The sequence below is a fragment of the Humulus lupulus genome, chromosome 3, assembly GCF_963169125.1.
Source record: "Humulus lupulus chromosome 3, drHumLupu1.1, whole genome shotgun sequence".
Taxonomy (NCBI): Eukaryota; Viridiplantae; Streptophyta; class Magnoliopsida; order Rosales; family Cannabaceae; genus Humulus; species Humulus lupulus.
The window spans coordinates 222818262-222839194 of NC_084795.1; the positions used below are offsets into that span (position 1 = coordinate 222818262).

The 20933-nt window shown below is 35.6% G+C and overlaps 1 protein-coding gene and 1 long non-coding RNA gene across 2 annotated transcripts; both read left to right on the forward strand.

Annotated features, from left to right (window-relative positions):
* The first annotated feature begins 1300 nt into the window (after positions 1–1300).
* Positions 1301–2585, forward strand: LOC133821536 (uncharacterized). Its single transcript, XR_009887655.1, has 3 exons — positions 1301–1399; positions 1764–1910; positions 2259–2585. It is a non-coding gene; the product is annotated as an uncharacterized LOC133821536 (long non-coding RNA).
* A 2397-nt stretch (positions 2586–4982) lies between these two features.
* On the forward strand, positions 4983–7935 carry LOC133825419 (ubiquitin receptor RAD23c-like). Its single transcript, XM_062258364.1, has 7 exons — positions 4983–5051; positions 5143–5199; positions 5593–5748; positions 5868–5920; positions 6137–6289; positions 6381–6459; positions 7861–7935. Exons 1-7 carry the CDS (start codon positions 4983–4985, stop codon positions 7933–7935), a joined length of 642 nt encoding a protein of 213 aa, XP_062114348.1.
* Positions 7936–20933: the final 12998 nt, after the last annotated feature.

The following is a 20933-nucleotide window of genomic DNA, read 5'->3' on the forward strand; positions in this document are numbered from 1 at the left end:
TTTTATTTTTAAGCTGTAAAGTTGATCTTACTGTTGATGATCTGAAGGCTTTTAATAACTATTATATGTTACATGTACTGTTGTATGTTAATATGTTCCTCAGTGTACTACATTAACACCCTTTATGTTTTATCATTGATTGACATGAAAAATTCATTATTTGAATCAAGAGAATTGTAAAATCTTATTTCATGTGAATTGTTCTGAACAAGTGAACGAGTTGAATTGTTGAACTAAATTCAATCTGTGTATAGCTTAGTAAAATGTATTTGTCTATGTTCTTGTTTTAATGTTGAAGATTGTAGTTTCATTAGCCCAATAATGAAAATAGTAGTAGTTTCAAATAGGTCCATGATTTTTCATCATAACTGTTTCCATCTTTAGATGGTAACAAGATGATTTTTTTTTCTTTGCATTCTCTCTCTAGATTGGTGAAGATGCAAACTGGTTTTAATGAAAATCCTGGTTATGTGCTTGAGTATAAAAAAGGCTCCATTTTAATATGTTTTTAAAATGTGTATGTCTAAAAGAACTGAGGGCTTTATCTCAAATGACTACTATGTTTTGATTTCGTTTCTGTGTTAGTTGTTCATGTTGAAATTTTTTTTGTAAGTGTTCTTATTACTTTTTTTATTTCAAAATTTGTATTCTTCTTAATTGCATTATGACTTCAAGGATATATATGTCTAGTGCTAAAATAATCATAATTTTAAATGTTTTGATTGAAGCTCAATTTTGTGGGGACCTTACTTTTACAAATTCTAATTAATTAAACCTGTTTTGGGTAGACAGTCTTTACTAGTTGGCTAGGAGTGTGAACACAGGCAAAATTGTGACAGATTTTACTAGATCATTGATGATTGAGAAAATAGGATTTCATTCTTTCTGTTGTATTAAGCGTTCATTATGTTTGTTTTGACTTGTTTCTCTTGGAAATTAATTATTTGCAGACAAGTTTATGCTTTATAACTAAGAGACTTTACAGAAGCTATTTATTATTTTCAACTACTTTATAAATGTGAGAGATGTCTTAAATCCGGATCATTAATTGCTTTGAAATTATTTTTATCACCTTAAACCCTCTATAAATGTTACCAAGTCTTTAGTTTCATATAATTATCTCAATTGTCTATTGATCAAAAAATGATTCTATTCTTTTTCATAGTATTTTATTAAATTGATGTCCTTTGCTAATAGTTCAACTTAAGTAACAGTTACTCCTAATTGTCTTCTACGGTCATCCCATTATGTGAAAATGGTTATGATATTTTCTATTCTTTATCCAGGCCTACATGTTTAAATATAACTCTACTCATGGATTATTCAAAGGAATCATTAAGGTTGTAGATGATTCAACCTTAAAAATCAATGGGAAGCAGATTAAGGTTGTGAGTAAAAGGTAATTTTCATCAGATCTTAGCATGAAAGTGTATACATATTCTTTATTTGCTTATAGCACTTGCAAATGTGGGTATTTTTTGTTTAAAGCTTAATGTAAATTGAGCTGACAAGTAAAATCTAAACCTTTAATGAGGGACCCTGCTGAGATTCCTTGGGGTGATTATGGAGCTGAGTATGTTGTTGAATCTTCCAGTGTTTTCATAATAATTGACAAAGCTTCAGCACATAAGAAGGTTTCTTTTACTAATTTATTATGTTCTCTGTCTCAGACAGTCAAATGTGTGAGAGTCCACCATGCACATACAAATCCATTTACATTTGCATGAAATTCTTTGTAACATTGAACTTTTCTGTCTTTGTAGGGTGGAGCCAAGAAAGTAGTTTTATCAGCTCCATCAGCTGATGCTCCCATGTTTGTGGTTAGAGTAAATGAGTAGACATACAAGCCAAACATGGACATTGTTTCAAATGCAAGCTGTACTACCAACTGTCTTGCTCCTCTTGCTAAGGTCGGTTGCTACTTGTTTTAATTGTTTTTGTTTTGGTTCTTGTTATATTTGTTTTTTCTTCTTCTTTTTGTGTGTGTGTGCGCACGTGATCTGGATGAGTAGAAGAAACAGAATTGATTTACAAAGAGTTGAGAGACCAAAAGAAAAACCAAAGACTGACAGTCTTACTAGAAACAACAAGATGAAAAGTATGGGAAATTTCTTTATAAAGAAAAAATGAGTTGTGATTTTTGTAATGATTAGTGAAATTGTTCAAACATGATTTTGAATTTATGAATGCATTTGGTTATATTTCCTTGTGCTTTTGGTTTTAGCTAATACGCTTTTGGTCTTGCTCCTCTTGCTAAGGTGTGTGCGTGTGTGTGGAAACAGCAAGCTACAAGAATAAGAAATTTCTTTAAAAAGTAACAAATGAGTTGTCATTTTTTGAAATGATTAGTGAAATAGTTTTTTTTTTTGGTGACCTTATTTTTTTTTTGGAAAAGATTATTCCTTTTTCACTTTTCTCTTATTTTCTTTTGCTTGGATTTTTAGAGGAAAATATATGTGTATTTTGAAAAATGAGGATTGATAGTTTTCACATGTGAAACTGAACTGATCTCTTTTCCTGTAGTTATACACAAATTTTGTCATTTTGTATGTGAAGTTTAGAGATAATGTAAGGAAAGACTGCTCCTTCTGTTGATCCTAAAGCTCCATAATTCATAACTGAAGATGTAACTTTGGTTATGGTATTTATTTTTATTGAATAACTTTTATTCGAGTCCTAATTGTGCCTTGTTGATATTTAAATTTGGTTATCGTATTTATTTTTATTCACAATAGATGTCTGTGCATATGATTGGAGCAGAAAAAACAGGGTACATTTGTTGTTTAGTTTGTGTAGATAACCAACCTTAATGCAATTATAGTGTCACAAATTACGTGGGATTGCAATATGCATGAATATAACAGCAGTCAGAAATCACATTCCCCGTAAGACCAACAATCTAGGGGATTCAGGAACAAAATGTAGACCAACCAGTAAGACAATGCATGGAACAAGTCCTTCACATAAAAAAAATAAAAAAACTCAGAAGTCAGTCCCTTAAATTCTTGTATGTTTCATTGAAAAATTCAGTTCAATCACATAACATACACATATAAAGTGATATAGGAAAAAAATTAAAATATGTAATTGTAATCACTATTTACATCAAAATGGCTCTGATTGAGTTAGCTGACAGAAAATCCAAGGTGGAACATGCATCTATAATTTGTTTTCTCTACAATAATCATATGGTAATCTCAAGCCTGCTTTTCTTTTTATCTTTAGACCATTCATTCCATATCAACTAAGCTTCGATTTTACCCTGAACAATGGTGCTCTAATGAATTTCTAACAAAACAAAAGACTAGGAATCACAGTTTTTTTAAAGTGTACTAGGAAGAGGGCATACAAAAGATGTAAGCCAATCTTTTTTGTTTTTTTGGGTAGTGATCTTCTTTTCATTGTTTTTTCTCATGTATAGTACAATCTTTCCAAAGCTTCCTTTTGCTTCTTTCACTTTAACTTTGTTTGCCTTCCATGAAGATTGGGCGAAAAAAGGTCTAGTTGAAGCAGCAAAGAGAAGCTGGTAAAAGGTCAATCCCCTATTTTTTGTTGTGTTATTTGAATTTATGTCTTTCTATTTTCAGTAAAACCTGTAAGTGGTTGACAATTAGTTTGATTCGGGTTAGGATTAACAGTAACTTAACTCAATCTGGTTAGTATGCTTGACCACTTTCACATCAACAGAATAATGCCAAAAACTTCCCCCTTTCATACAAAAAAATAGAGAATAGAACTAATACAACAAAAAAACATAAATATATACATATAGATATAAATACAGCTTGAATAAACTACACACACCTACAAAAATGCTTGTAAATATACAGTAGCATATGTAGACAAGCTTTTAGATTTAGTTCTTTTCATTGCCTCATTTTGTTGGAACTTTTTAAGTCTTGGTCAACACTATCATAACATCTATAAGTGTAAATAGACTTCTTAACAAAATATTCTATAGCCATTAAGCTTTTGGTTTGAGCAAGTGTTGATGGGCTATACTTGAAGCATATATAATAGCTATTTTTGGCCAGCCATTATGTTGCTATTGCCAAGTCACACAATTATCTTGCCATATTTTACATTTCAGGTTCTCAATGAAGCTTATTAGCATTCATGTATTGTCTCAATATATGTACGCTCTTCAGTGTTTCTGGCTTGTAAGTGAATTTACTTGCACCTGATTCTTAAATTTTATTTTATTCTGTTTTAGTTACATGATTTTGATACGTGCATTGCAAAAATGAAGAAGCTATTCAAATTGATCCTCACTTTGCTGAGTGTTATGGAAACATGGCAAATGCTTGGAAGGTAATCTTTAGTATCTTTTATGGTTCCACTGTCAAGTATTTAGCCTGCAAGCATCTAATAGACAGTTATTATGTTTCTGCTGCAGGAGAAGGGCAACATTGATGTTGCAATCTGCTACTATTTAATTGTTATCAAGGTTTGTTACAGCCATCAATCTAGTCCATAAGTGATGTTTTTTTTGTGATGTGTTTGCAATATATACTTTTTGAGTTCAAATTATATTTTCTGTTTTTGGCTTACAGTTATTAGTTACTCTTGATATATTCTTTCCACTGGTGGGGGTGTTTATGTTAATTAAAAGTGTTAATAATCAATTCTTTAGCTAATGTAAGTTGGTGCTTGCTTAAATTATTACTTCAGTGTTGATAAATTCCAGTGAAACTTAACCAACCTGGCTAGAGCAAACACTCCAACTAGGTTGTTTTGAAGTATTGGGCAGAGTCAATTTGATGGGAAGGTTTTGGTTGTTATATTAGCTAATATCACTCCTAGTACTAGGAATCTTACACCCAGTGGCGGAGCCAAATTTGTTTTTTCGTGGGGGCATGATCATCAAGAGAAAAAATATATATTCTTTCTTTGAATTCTTTTTTCCATATTATATTGATTTCTTTATTTTGCAGCTCCGACCAAATTTTGTTGATGCATGGTCAAATTTAGCAAGTGCATATATGCGTAAAGGGCAGTTTAACGAGGCAGCTCAATGTTGTCTCCAGGCTCTTGCACTGAATCCACGTTTGGTAGAATTTCTTTCTGACTCTTGACACTTGGATATTCAATGATTTAACAAAATCTTTGAATAAAACATAACATTTCTTCTTAATGTTACAGGTTGATGCACACATTAATCTTGGGAATTTGATGAAAGCTCAAGGATTAGTTCAAGAGGTGAGGAATCCATGGTCTTTTTTTTCTTTCTTGATAGGTATGATATTAGGTGTACATGGTTACTCTACAAACTTTTACCTATTTCCTAAATCTCTACACTCTTCCATGATTGAATACAACACACACACATACATATATATATATATACTAGTGTTCAGGTTCCTCTGTACTCCAATATCTATTGAACTGCTTTATTATAATTACATTTTTATATCAATTTAAATTTATTATTTTGTACAAGTTTGCTCAAACCGTGTACTGTTTTTCTTCTATATCTGGTTTTTATTACATGAAAATTAATATTTTTGAAAGGTTAATATTCTCCAAAGGTTTTTTGTAAGAGACATTCTTTGTTGATGACACTGTGATGTTGACATAGATGTTATGCATCAGGCAATTCCTGAACAGGCAGATGTTCCACCAGTTGCCCAAGTTCCTGCTCAGGCAGCAGCAAACTCCCCAGCAATCATTCCTCCAGTGCAAGCATCACAACCTGCTGCTGCACCTGCTGTTGTCCCTAATGCAAATCCACTGGATCTTTTCTCACAGGTAGCTATTGTTCTACCTCTTAACTTTTGAATTCTTCCCTCAGATAGATGCTCCTTTGAAGTTTGAATTGTATTTTATGATTAGCTAATTAATAAAATATATTACTATTCTTGAATCAGGGCCTACCAATGCTGGTGCTGGCAATTTGGATTTTCTTCGAAACAATTAACAGGTACTTGATTTTTTTTCCTTTCTTTTTTTCTCTGATCCATATGGAGCTTTACTCTTTTTTATTGCTGTAGTCATGGTTGAATTTTTTTTTTCTCTAACTTTCATTGTAGTTCCAAGCATTGCGAGCTATGGTGCAAGCAAACCCTCAAATTCAGCAAGTTAGGCTTCTCATAAAGAAACAAAATGCCTGTTGATAGCTTGGTCATTTTGGTGGCAGACGGACACTAAATAGTACTCATGCTACACTTATTGTTTTGCAACCTATGCTTCAAGAGCTAGGGAAACAAAATCCACATCTTGTGCATCTCATACAAGAGCCTCAGGCTGACTTTTTGTGCCTGATAAATGAACCTTTCAAGGGAGGAGAAGGGTGAGATGAATGCAGTTTTTTTTTTTATTATTTATCAGTTTTTGTTATCTACTTGACACATGCTAATTTTTCACTTTTATTATACAATCAGGAATGTTCTGAGCCTGATGGCTTCAGCCATGCCACAGGCTATGACTGTAACTCCTGAGGAGCAGGCAGCCATTGAACGTGTATGTTTCTAATCTTTGTTTAACCTCTGTGTAGTCCCTCTCTTGTTTGTGCTTTTATCCAAGAGCCAAGATGGCTATTCAAGAACATTTATTGCATTTTTTTTATTCTTAAACATATAATTTAGATGGTTGAAACCTTTACTGCACTGTTTTATAGTTAATTTTATTATAATGTTTCAGTCAGTTCTATGTATCATGCTCGATCTTGGTTCTTGAGGAATCTATTGACCTATATGATCAACAAAAGAGACTAGTCTGAAGACCAGTCGCCATCATCGGATCATAATCTAATCTGATCCTTGAGGGACCGATCGATAATTTGATCTTAGACTCGTTAAAGGCTCGATTAGCCCATCTACACCCGGTTAGTCCAACTTAGACACTTCTGTCTACAATCATTATAAAGAGTACATGAGAGATTACGTAGATCGTGATCGACACTTGCTACACAATCTCCATCTGTGTATAGGTATCATTACTACTGAGTTTGAAACCATCACCCGACTACCCATGAGGGACAAGCATTTGCTGCTTGCATCATTGGGTGAAAATGATTGTACTATGTGTCTAAACGGTCGAAGCAAGGCATGGTCAAGTAGCAAGTGACGAAGGCTTTTAAACCCATGATCACTTGGGGGGCATATAGTACATACCGATGGAGGTATACACAAGCAATGAGGACATGACCTTAAGTACTAAGCAAGCTCAAGTTTTTCTAGGACAATTATTCAACATATGTTCCAAAAATGCCAAAAACAAAAATAAAAAAGCCATTGGTGAGGATACTCCTAGCCATGTCCCTTATAAGGTGGCCGGCCTAGCACCCATGGGGTGGTCGACCTGACCTATTTTGTTCATGGTTCTTGGTGAAGTATCATGCTACTCACATTACCATGGTTGTTAGCATGAAAAACGTAAAGGAGTAAGGTTAGTATGGCACGTAAAATACATGTGTTCAGAGTATACTGATACCTAAACCAATGAAGGTTGTGAGTTGATATACTTAGTAAGCATTGGAAATAAAAAATTTCAATCAATACACTAAGAACTCATAATAAAAAAGCATAAAGGAAAAAAATGTCATATGCAAAAACTGTCAAGTACAAGGTGCCTCACCAATGGTGTAAAAGGAAAGATAGAATAAAAGACCAAGAGGAGACTAACTAGGGAGATGGGTATCATTTGGAAGGCCACCCTGAGCCTCGACAGCCTCGCGAGCCGAACACTTCCTAAGCTCCTCCACTCGCATCTTCTCAGGAAGGAAATCCAAGTTCAGGTCTTTGTTGGACTCCTAGATCAAGTAGAAGCAAGAGAAAGTTGTCTTTGAATACTTGTCCTGAGCAGCTTTGATGTTTTCCTCCTTCTTGATAAGAACATCCTTCTGCAATTGGTCCATGTCAGCAATTACGTTCTCTTTCTAAGCTTCAGACTGTTGGAGCTGATCGGCAAGTTTCCCCTCCATTTGAATTGTTGTAAGAGTCAACTCGGTCACTTCCTGCTATTTGAGCTCCACAGTACTAAAGAGGGTGTTATTCTCTTCATCCTTTGAAGCAATGTTAGTATCCTTAGAGCCGAGAACGCGCCTAAGGTCCATCACCTCTTGGAAAAAAGCTTCAAGCTCAGAATGAAAGTTGGAGAGCGTAGAGGTATACTCCACAGACCTGTCACGGACATGAGAGACCAGCATTAGTGCCTACAAAAAACATACAATAGTTAGATAAACGTCAGCACACAAGCTAACGAGATAAGAAGAGAATTGTAAAGGACTCACACTCTGAATGTCTAGGAGTGACTTCGTTAGAATGGTGCTCAAGTCTTCATTCTTAATCCCATCAAAAGCCATTATCGTCTGCTCTAGATGAGAAGCTCGGTCCATGGGGGCACCTAAGTTCTGCATAGCAAACTGGTGTGGCTCAGATAAGGGAGCAGGTGCAGAACATGAAGCACCCGTATCAGTGAAATGCCAGATGACTAAAGGTCAAGTCTCTAATAAATTGTATAGTACAAGGAAGACCCCAAAGAGATCAGTAAAGGAGGAGAAAAAAAATGTTTAGGGTCCCAGGTGGTCGGATTATGCTTGGGCCTACCACCCTGGATCTCTGGAAGTCACCCAGGGGTGTGGTGGTTGGCCCATGATGTAAACCCTCGCGTGCTCGGCCTATGATGGGTATGTAAACCTAGAAATCAACAGGAGCATAAGGAAACCTTAGGGGTAGTCGGCGTAAACGCTAATCCCTAGGCCTGCAAGGGAAATGCTAGGATTTGGAACCCTAGAAATCATTAGGCTAAGGAATCTCAAAGAGGTGGTTGGCCTAGGATTTCACAAACCTAAAATCACCTATGCTAGGGTTTGGAACCCTAGAAATCGTTCAGGCTAGGGAAATTCTAGGGAAATCGTAGACTTGATTCAAACAAGTCAACTATTTTAGATCAAATATAACAAAACAAGAAGATTCAGATAGATTCCTCAAAGATTCAAAGTATTTCTTCTAAATCTAAGCACATTTAAATTAAATGATGTAAGAATTAGGAGAAAATACTTACCTAAATAAAGATCTAAGTTTGATGAAGAATTGGAGAAATCAGGCTTGGAGACTCCTATGGGTGAGGCGTACAGAGCAAGGAAGTGAGAAGTAAGGCCTTACTTATAGCCTCTCAGGCTAACCATATATTTTTAGGAATTCAAATTTCCTTGAAAAATATCTGGTATGGTTCAAATTTCAAATTGCTTGAAAAATATTTTGTATTTTTAGGAATTAATATCCTTGAAAAATATTTTTGTATTTTTAGGACTTCAAACTCCTTGAAAAATATATTATATTTTTATGACTTCAAATTTCCTTGAAAAATACACTAGATTTTTAGAAAATTAATTTTTCTTGAAAAATCTAGTTATTTATAGGAATTACCAGTTATCCTTGAAAAATTCGTGCTGAGCAAATTATTGATAGTTAATAAAAGTACTACGTAATGTCCCGAGGGACTTTGCTATTAAAGTACTACTACGATATGTTTCTCGGGCCAGATTAAGTTTACCGTAATGTTGAACACATTACAATAAACTTGGGGGGAAAATGTTATCCCTAAAAAATCTAGGGATGACGTGGCGAATGCGAAAGCGGCACGTGGCATCACAAATCAGGGAAAGACGATGAAGTATTGAAAAAAGACCGATGAGCAAATAAGATAGGTCTAGGACCTATAGGGAAGTCGATCAGGCCTAAACCCCCTAGGGGTGGTCGACCTGACCCTAGCCCCTAGGGGTGGTCGGCCTGATCCCAACCCCTAGGGGTGGTCAGCTTGAGATGTTCAAAAACCCCCTAGGGTGGTCGACTTGGCCCTAACCCCTAGGGGTGGTCAGCCTAACCCCAACCCCTAGGGGTGGTCAACCCAAACAGGCCCAAGAATGCCCTATCCTCCATAGGGTGGTCGGCCTACAGCCTTGAAAACGTGTAAAACTCACACTCGTTCAAGCTGAAATCAACAGGCCTAGCACCCAGAAGATCAACAGGCCTAGCACCCAGAGGATCAATATGTCTAGCACCCAAAGGGTCATCAGGCCTAACACCCAAGCTCTGAAGGGTCATCGGGCCTATCAACTAAGTCTCATAGGCCAACCCAGAGTTAGGATTTTCCCAGAGGTTTCAATCGTGCATTGTCTACCACGATCCAAAGAAACAATAAGAAGACCCACGATCTCATAATCATGGGGAGGTGGACACGTATCTCCACTACCTAATAATCGTGTACCAAACCACGATCCCAATACGACTGATCATGTAACAATCCCTTGTACTTTAAATAAAGGACCCAGGGCTTCATTGAAGGGGATCGATCTTTGGACGATGACTTTATGAATTTTTTGGGAGAAACTCTGGGCAAATTAGCAACAAGTAAATACTTCTGTTGTAATTGTGTATCAAGTAATTTAATACTAAAAACTAAGTGGATTAGGTTATTACTGTTCATCATAAATTCATGTGTGTTCGTTTAAGATATTTGTAAATCATATTTTATATTCATTCTGTTAAAATGGTGTCGTATACTGTACAAACGACCGTTGGCCGAATTCATAGGTCAACTACCACCATGTCATCAATATAAACTTCCATATTGTTGCCTAAATGTGCAGAGAACAACTTATTCATTAATCGTGGGTACGCGACTCCGATATTCTTGAGGCCAAAGGGCATAACCTTATAGCCATATAGCCCACGCTCTGTTGTGAATGCAGTGTGTATCCGGTTTTCTTGCTTCATTGAGATTTTGTTATACCCAGAATAGGCATCGAGGAAGCTCATTCTTTCGTAACCCATGGTTGCATCTATCATCTGATCATTCAATGGAAGTGGATAACTGTCCTTTGGACAAGGTTTGTTGAGGTTCATATAGTCAATGCACACTCATTTTTTCCCATTCTTCTTAGGGACCACCACAGGGTTAGCAAGCTATCTAGGGTATAGACATTCCTCAATTGCGTCGATTCTCAACAAATGGTCCACTTCTTCTTGGATTGCTTGATTCACCTTGGGAGCGAACCATCGTTGGTTCTGTTTAATAGCTATAAAATATTTTGAAATGTTAAGGCTATGGGACATGACATTAGGGTCAATTCCTGGCATATCGTGTGGGGACCAAGCAAATGTTTTCATCCATGTTGTGAGAAATTCAACCAGATTTTGTTGCTCGATTTATGATAATTGGGAATTTACCAGTAGTTTCTTAGATGGATCATTTAGGTCGATGCAAACTTCTTCCAATTCGTCAGATGTCGATTCTGGCATGTCGTGCTCCTCCTTGTCTTCTAATTATTTAAGATATGCTGGTAATTTGCCCTTTAATTGCTATTTGGAATTTGAGTCATCAGAAACAGGGGTGTCGACATGGCTGACCTCTTTCATAGTCAAATTACATTTCTTGGCTTGCTTTTGGCAACCCTTAATGTCAATGGTGTAGTGTCTATCAATTGATTGGCATCACATCACCTAATGTAGAGTAGAGACGACACCTTGCATTTGGTGGATCCAATTCCTTCCCATAATTGTGTTGTAACTGGTGGGGGAATTGGTGACTAGAAAATCAACTTCTAAGCTACGTTCTGCTATAAAAACACATTCAACTTAACAGCTCCTTTTGGGTAGATGCTAAGGCTATTGAAACCCAATATCGGCACTATAGAGGGTCTAATGAGGCGTTCTTCGAGTCTCATCTTTCAAAATGCTTCCCAAAAGAGGATATCAACGCCACTGCCACCGTCAACCAAAACTCTGTCCAGCTGGCATCGGCGTACCAAAGCTTGATAACCAAGGGATCATCGTGTGGCAAATGGAGGCCGCACAAATTTTCTTCTATGAATGTGACAAGGGCTGCAGTATAACACTGCTCTTCTGCTGTAATAAATTTCACAGTGTGTCCAAGGGAGCAATATCTTTTCACTCTTTCTTCCATTCACCTTGGCACTTAGTTTTCTTCTCATCTTACAAGGTGGGTTCTACGGTCCTGTATATCATGGGAACTTGTTTTAGAGGCCGTGGTTGTTGGGTTAGGAGTTGCTGTAACTCTAGGGACAGTCGTAATGGCTGTTGGTTGTCCAAGGGTAACCCCCATGGAATTTTTAATGTAATAAGTCAGCTGCCCACTTCTCATAAGAGATTGGATTTGATTATGGAGCTTGTACCATTCTGAAATCATATTGCCATGTTCTTTATGAAAGGTACAAAACTGATTCTTGTCTCGATGTTTGGGTGGTGTGGTGATTTTGTAATGGTCTCTCCATACAGGTCAGCCTTTGTTTTCCTCATATATAACTTCTTGTGTTAATGTAAACTCATAGGAAGAGAATCGTGTGGTATCATTGTTGCCTCTTGATCTTGTGTTTCCCCTTTGGGAAGCTTGCTCTTCGTCCTACCTTTTGTCTCTTCTGATTGAAGGTGCAGAATTTCCAGGTGGGGGTTTTGAAATGATGGTTGATTTCTTTGCAAACACTCACGGCATTCCAACACCTAAAAGAGACCTTCTGCGTAGAGTTGTATTTCCACCATATCATAAGGCGAAGTCAAAGTGATATTTTCGTGCAGAAGGTTCCCTACATGGAGACTTTTGACGAACAAATTTGCTGCTATATTGGGATCTACATCATGGATTTGGTGGACCAAATCAACGAATCATTGCAAGTACGGCCGCGGGTGCTCTTTTTCTCCTTGTTCATTTCAATAAAGATCTGCCATAGTTCTTGGAGCCTCACGATTCGCATTGTACTTCTGCAAAAAAGCTTTGCGAAAGTCATTGGAGTCATTAATCGATTCTGGTCTGAGTTGACGAAACCATAGAAGGGCTGGCCCAGAGAATGTAATAGAGAATAATTTGGAGTGTATTGCTTCATTATTGGCTTCCAATGCCATCTTCTGTTGGAATTGAAAAAGATGACTAACAGGGTCTCCTTTTCCATTAAAGGTTGGTAAAGATGGAATCACAAAGTCTTTGGTTTTGGTTCATTTTGGATCCATTTAGTGAACAAATATTTTTCGGCTCCTCTTGAAGACAACTTTGACAAATTCGACACATGTTGGGTTCTGGCCTCTGAAATTTTTTGCATCATCTTACACATCATTTCTTCTTTCCAAGTCTCGAGTACTCTACAGTTGGAGTTGGATTAATATTTTCTATTCTTGACGCGGTTCCATTAATAGTTTGTGTGCATCCATGCTTAGCTGCATTGGGGTTCGCTCGGGATTGCTCAACTTCTATGTCTGGACGCGTTTCTTGCGGTTATGCATGATGATCAATTGCCTTGGGTAGATAGCAAGCTAATGATTGTGGCTTTGACACTAGAACTCCAGACCTATAACAAGGAACGTCGTCATCAGTCGACTCAATCATGACGACGGGAGCCTCTTTTCGTTCCATATTGGGTCCACTTTTGTCTTGAATATTCTGAAGTTCTGCATTTCCTTTTTTCATCTCGAAAATTTTTTCCTCCACTTTAGTATGTGCTTCTTTTAATGTATTAATAGCTTCGTCGGACTGCAGCTGACTTGCTTCCATCAATCGGCACATCTCGTCGACCTGTTTAGTGATGTTGACAATGGTTGAGGTCGTGGAGGTGGTTGTCGCCATGCCACTAATTTTCGGTGGCATGGCTTCTTGCTCAATCGACACTCTATTTCACAAGATTCCGCTCTGTGGGAAAAGATCGTCTTCCCAAAACAATTCAAGTGAAATAGAGAATCGATTCTAGATTTTGTTCCTTCCCAGAAACGATGCCAATTGTTGATGCAACAATTTTGATGTTTCTATTTCTAGAAGTACTCTCTCCAAACTCATTGGTTCTTCGATCTTCTCCATTAAAATTAGGAACTCTGATGACTGTTGAACTGCCTGGGGTACTTGCAAGAAAGACACTCCGATTCCTAAGTCAAAATGATGTTCAACGAATCACCCTCCCCCTTATATATGGGAAAACCCCCAAATAAATCAAGGCAAGGAAGACTCCTTGATTGGCCGTTGCATAACAGAATTTCCCGCATAAAAGTGCATTTATAGATCCCTTATGTATAGGCCAATAAGAGGAACCTCCTCCGACTTCATGGCCTCTGCACATGTCTCGCATCTGCACGCGTTCTATTTTTGTACATTGTGGCTTCTGTGCATTGTTCCCAGAAATGTAACATTTTAGTTATTCACAAAAAGAAACATTGTTAGGTCGAACATATTTGGGCCTAACAGAATTCTTTTGTGAAAAAATACATGGATGAGAAATTGACTTTGTTGAAGTTTTTACGAAATATTAATGATGGTTTAGGTAATTTCCTTCACTAAAATTAGATTAAGGACAACTACGTAAGTATGATGACAAGTCGAGTCATGTTTACTACAACAATAGAGAAAATAAACCACAAATTGCACAACTTTTTACAAGAAATGTGTTCCACTTAATTAGGGAGAAAATCAATCGATCTAATGAATATGTGGTCAAAGTTGTTGAGTTACTAGAAGATTGTGTTACTTGTGACGTTACAAAGTATCAACCAAATTGTTGGGAATAGTACTCTTAAAGCAATTGTAGTTGACATATATTTTAAATGAAATAAATAATTGAATTGAATTATTATATATATAGACTATGGTAATATTATGTTGATAATATTAAGTAAATATGAGAAAATTCCAAAGTTTATCTATGTGGTCTTTATCTCATAATTATATGAGAGGAACGAGATTAAGATAATAAACTTAAAACAGTTCACAGTAAAATAAAGTTATGGAATCTTTAGATTAATTACTGCTAGTACGGTTCGCTAGTAGAACACTTTAATGAAAGTACTTTGTATATAGTGTTATATAGAACCGTACTAGATGTGATTTGTTAAAACTTATTTAAACACCATTTCATAGTATTAATCAAACACATCAAATGATGATCATAGACACGATGATCTTAATCCTGAGGTTGTTATAAACTCTTATATATGTCATCTGATCATTTGATTCGTGTGTTAAGGTTTGTCAGAATGATCAGGCTAAGAATAATTGTTTTGGGGATTCAATGATATATATGGCTGGGGATATATTTTAAAAGATATGGAATCCATACCTTCTTATAGATTGAATAATGTTTCCTTATTGGGTTGACTTTTGGAACTGAAAAGGTTATGAGCGCTCACGTCGCAAAGTTGTTGTGACACAACCTTCACTATTAAAGTCAATGGTACTCTAGGAACAAGATATAACTAAAAGGGTAAATGGTAATTTTATTCCCTTTCAATTATAAATCATTAATAAAGGATTATCGTTTTATGTAATGATTATATCAATGGACAATTTATTCTTTAATAAAGTACTCTGTAAATATATGTCTATAATTATCAAGAGTTCAATCTCATATTTATAATGGAGTAATCATGAGATTAATAAACATGATTATTTAATCAAAGAGATTTGATTAATAATCTAATATTTATTTGAGATTGATATTATAGGTCCATAGGTCCCCAGAGTGGCTCTATCAACACCATATTAAGGTAAGAGTTGATACAAGGGTAAAACTGTAATTTGGAATCTTTAAAAGAATTTTATATTTTGGGTCAAGTATACAATTATATGATAATTAAGGTTAAATAATTAATTATTAAAGTTTTTAAAATATGTTTATTAATTTAAATATATAATTTCAAAATTCATATATATATATATTAATTAATTAATTAATTTTTTTGAAATTAATTATTTTATTTGAGTGGGAGAAAATAAAATTGGAAAGTCGAAAATAGTTTTTGATTTATTGAATTTTAAAAGATGATGATAATGATGATCATCAATTGAATTTTTAATTGTGAGTTTAAAATTTAAATTTTTAAATATGGTTGTCATCTTTACCTTAAAAAGATAAATACCTTATTTTGTGGAAGATTGATTTTAGTTAAATAAATAAGCAATAAAATATCACTGAAAAGGGAATATAGCAGTTCACACATGACACACTTATATTATATCAGTGTTGTTTTTATTTTATTTTATTTAATTAATTAATAATTTGAAAATATATATTTTCAAATTTGATAAGTTAGATATTTACCTAAATCAATTCCTATCATCATTATGATATTATTATATTACTATTATTATTAGGATTAATAAGGTAATAGAATATAATCTCTCTCTCTATATATATATAATAATAAGAAGAATATACAATACAAGAAGCAATACACAAGTCATTAAGAATTCATAATAGTTTTCTAAATTATTTGTGATTCCTAAATTACAAACCCATATTTTCTATGTGCCCACACACATCTTGAGGTGTAGAGAACACTCAAGAAGATCGTGGTTTAAGTACTCAAATTGTTGGATAGGAAGATCGATATATATACGAAACAACTCAAGGACACTTGATAGGCTTCAAGAGGTTTATGTATATGTTTATATGATATATATAAATATGTTGTATATTTATATATATGTTGCATGATTAATAATATTGTATGTTAATGTTTCTGTTTAGATGTTTTCTTGATCATATGAACTATTTATATGAGAGATGGAAAAAAAATTATTGTTGTATACACTGGGCCCACCACGCCTATAGCCTTGTGCACTCTGATTGTTTTTCCAACACAAATAAGAAAGGAAAACGAGGTCGTATGATGCAAAGACAAAGTGAGAATCACATGGAATGTGAATGTCCTTGGTATGAATAAAAAAGGCTTCCTTGTAGGCATTTATTTGCAACAATGAAGCAGTTAGAGATCTCAGAGCTTCATTGTAGGCATTTATTTGCAACAGGGAAAGGAGGAGTTCACTATGTTGTGGTTGTTGTGGACAATTTCACGAAGTGGGCTAAAGCAGAACCATTAGCAACAAAACCTCAAAGAGAGTACTTGATTTTATGATAAAGAACATAATTTGTTGTTTTGGGTTCCGAAGGAAGATCGTGTCAGATTATGGGACCCAATTCGATAGTGACATGTTCACAAACTTTTGTGAAAAGTACGAAGTTTCTCTTAAGTAGCGTATCCTCAGGCTAACAGACAGTTCAAGGTGATGAATAAGACCCTCAAGACGAGCTTAAAAAAGAGGTTGGAAGATGCTAAATGATTATGGTCTGAATAGCTCCCACAAGTACTTTGGGCATAGAGAACTGCTCACTGCACCTCTACTAGGCACACACCATTCTCACTAACCTTCGGAAGCGAAGCTATGCTCCCAGTGAAAACCTTAGTGGCCTCGCATAGACAATTTTTTTTTACCAAGAGCAGAATCATGACTTACGACAAGCATCCCTAGATCTAATTGAAGAACAGTTAGAAGAATCAGAGATACAGTTCTCTCATTATCAACAGAAGGTAACTTGATACTTCAATTTAAAAGTGAAAGAGAGGAGACTTGAGATGGGAGGTCTAGTGCTTAGAAGAATATTTCTAGCAAATAAAGATCCTAAAGATGGTGTCCTAAGCCCAAACTGGGAAGGATCGTATCAGATCATAGAAATTCTGCCAGAAGGCACTTTCAAATTAGCCTGATTAAGTGGAGAGGTAGTTCCACGAACTTGGAATGCTTTTCATTTGAAGAAGTATTATCAATAATTAGGTTTATTTCAAGTTCTGCCTATGTTGTAAGGCTTATTCATAAAAGTAATTTTTTTAAATTTTCCTTTAATTTAATAAACTAAGGGTTGGTGTGTAGATTAAACACAATACCAAATCCTTCTCAATTCTTGTACAAGCTCGTTATGTAAAAACGATCTAGAATATTCATAAATTATAATCACTTGGAGGGAACATACCTTTGATAGTAAGTAAAGTCTTTGGAAATTTTTGTAACTTTGAATTTGGAAATTTGGAACTTTTGTGGCTTGTCAAAGCTCGAGTTTTAAAAAACGATTATGAATATGAACTAAGTTAAGCAAGAAAAATCCAAGCAAAATGAAAAAAAAAACAATGGGTTAAACTATGTACGAGGACTGAATAATAATAGGTATGCTATTAAGCAGTTTAAACCCTGGATATGACCAGGTTCACGACCTAAAAATAAATTGGTCAACTATCAAACATGTAAAAATACCTCAATCTAAAATAACTCCCTATAACAAGGCATGTGTATAAAAGTTTAACGGATTTAAACATAGTAATAGAATGGAATTATATAAAGGTTAGAATCAAGTAATTTAAGAATGAGGATGAATACCTTAGAACATAGACATCCAGGAAAATTCTCTCCGCCTTACAAGCCTAATTACAAGGGATGAAAGGAACCAAACAAAAATAGTCCTCAACTCTGAGCTCTGCCCACTTGCTCATGAGAAGAGACCTCATCCTCCCAGCCATTTGCACCAGCTCTCAAGGTTGTGTCTACAGTCTCTGAGGGCTCATTTAGGAGACAATCCTAGAATTTTGCAAGATACCACCCCCACAACTCGACATCAAAAAAAGGGAAGTCGCCCTCATGGTTAAAGCACCAAGCTTTGTAGAACACCTCCTGCACATTCTTGGCAAGATGGGCTTCATGGTCGTACATCTTTGGATGGAGCTCATTGATCTTGCGTTGAAACTCACCAACCTTCCCAGGAGCTGCTCACAGTCCTTGAATACCCTAAAACTTGCACATTAGAAATCTTCTCAATGGACCGAGATGTCTCAAGGTTCACTTTGAGTTGTTTGATACTCTCACGAGCTTGTTCACGAGCTACTTCAAACTCTCAGGAGGTGGCATCCTTGATCTGCTTGCACTGGTCCTTGAACTATTGCAGCTCTGTGGTCGATCACCTTGCATCAGTGAGGATGCATATGATCCTGTCCCCTACTCGGATCTGGGAGAAATATGACTATCATTAAAAATATCCCAAGGGTTAGACCATGGAAAAATATAGGATAGCGAACTGAAATTGAATAAGGAAACTTATAGTCAAAAACATCCCCAAGGCAGACTCCATCACGACCTCATGGATTTCTCCTTCAATATTCTCCATCTCCTTAATAGAAAGCTGCTTGACATGCCCAACCAGCTAGCTGGCCAAGGCCTAGATAGGACCCCAGAGGTGGCCAGGAAACTTTCCCACCTCGACATGGGGAGCTGACATATCAGTTATTTGGGGAGCTGGGGGTGGAGCATTCCGGATCGATACCATGGCCTCCTTTTGAGGTCGCGAATGGAGGGGAGGTATCTTTTTGACCTTATTTTGAGTTGCATGGATGCCCCGACCCCAACCATCATTAGAAGTATATATCTCTTGATAGTAGGACCAGAACTCCCCAAAGTGGCGGCTAGATCACTCATATCGTCTTCTGCAAAATGGTCAAAAGAGGGTTAGATAAACTCCAATTAAACATAGAAAATAACAAGTAAAAGAAGAAGATACTACAATAATTAGTTTCGGATTATGGATCGGGCTAGATATGTGAGGAATATCTAACTCTTGGATGATGGGGGAGAGGGGGACTCTAACAAAACTACGTCAAGCACCGTTTTAGATTCGAGTTCATTGTCTAAGTGATGGGTGCCTATTTTATTCACTCATTTATATATCTTTTATCTTGATTTGGTGTGCTTACTTCAAGTTTTTATGTGGATTTGACATATTCTCTAAATTATGCAAGAATAAGCTTAACCGATGATTTTGTGGCCAACTTGGAACTTCAAGCCGAGTTTTGACCATTTGGAGTTAGGATGAAAAAGTTATTCATGTTTCACTGAGCAAAGTTAAACTAAGAAGTGAAACGAGCTGAAAAAATCAAGTCTACTAGAAACTGATCTGAGATGTGTCATTGCGCCTAAAAGCAGGCGACATTGCGCCTAGACTACTGGTAGATTTTAAAATTTCATCTTGAGTTAGAGATTCAAGTGCAATTGCGCTTGGACTTAGGCGCCATTGCTCCTTGCACGTAAATTAAAATTTTAATCAATTTTAAATGGAATGTTTAGGGTAATTTCTTGTGGGCTATAAATATAAGCTTATGGGTTCATTAAATGGACTTTTGGAATGTCTTGGAGGGACTTTTGGAACTTCATGGAGGCGGATAATACATTGGAGAATAAGGAGAAGAAAAATTCAAACCAAATAGAACATATAATCTAGTTTTTCTTCTCTTCCATTTCTTTTTAGTTTAATTAGTTATGAGCATGAATGTTATTGGTTTAATGATTGTGGTCATGAACTAAACATATTTTCTAGAGTATTGATGGAACTATTTTAAGTTATTGAATCAAAGTTTTGATATTATTCCCATGAAGTTTCTCTAATTTGTTTATGCATTCTTTTGTTCAATGTTATCTTTTTAATGCTTCATCACCATTGAATTGAATTGAGATTTAAGATTTTACACTTGAGAAAGATAATCTTAAATTGGACCTAGAAGTGCATGACATAGGAAAAATGTGAGATTGAGAGATTCCATGATTTTTATGAGTTTCATTAAGAGAAACATAATGCTTAATGAATTCTTGTTTAATTGATAATGAATAGAGATATCTTGTTGATTAATTAAGAATAATTTCATTTACACTTGAGAGAGGTAGATGATTTAAATTAGGGTTATTGAAATTACAAATTAGGGGAATAGATTGGAATAAATACTAGTGTAGTTCATCGTTGAATCACAAATATTAATGTTAGGGATCCGGTTAAAATAGCAAGGAAGGGTAGAGCAAATCATTCTAAGCAGAAGGCCGATAGGTGTTGACCTTGTTGTTATTATAAAGAACGACCATGACTTTCGAAACTGCAAAGTACGTAAAGCAGAGGAATTGAAGTGAGAACTTAATAAGACTATTGAATATGAGTAGTGATTAATGTAGTTTAAATATTTCTTTTCAATTATATGTAATCAATTCGGTAGTAAAGGGTTTTATGAGTATTTTATAAGATACTCTCACTTAAAGAAGTGATTTAGTATCGGGTCCCATATATTTTAATTTGATTGAAATATGTAAGATCTAATATTGAGTTACATCAATCGTACAATAAGGCATTGGAAAAC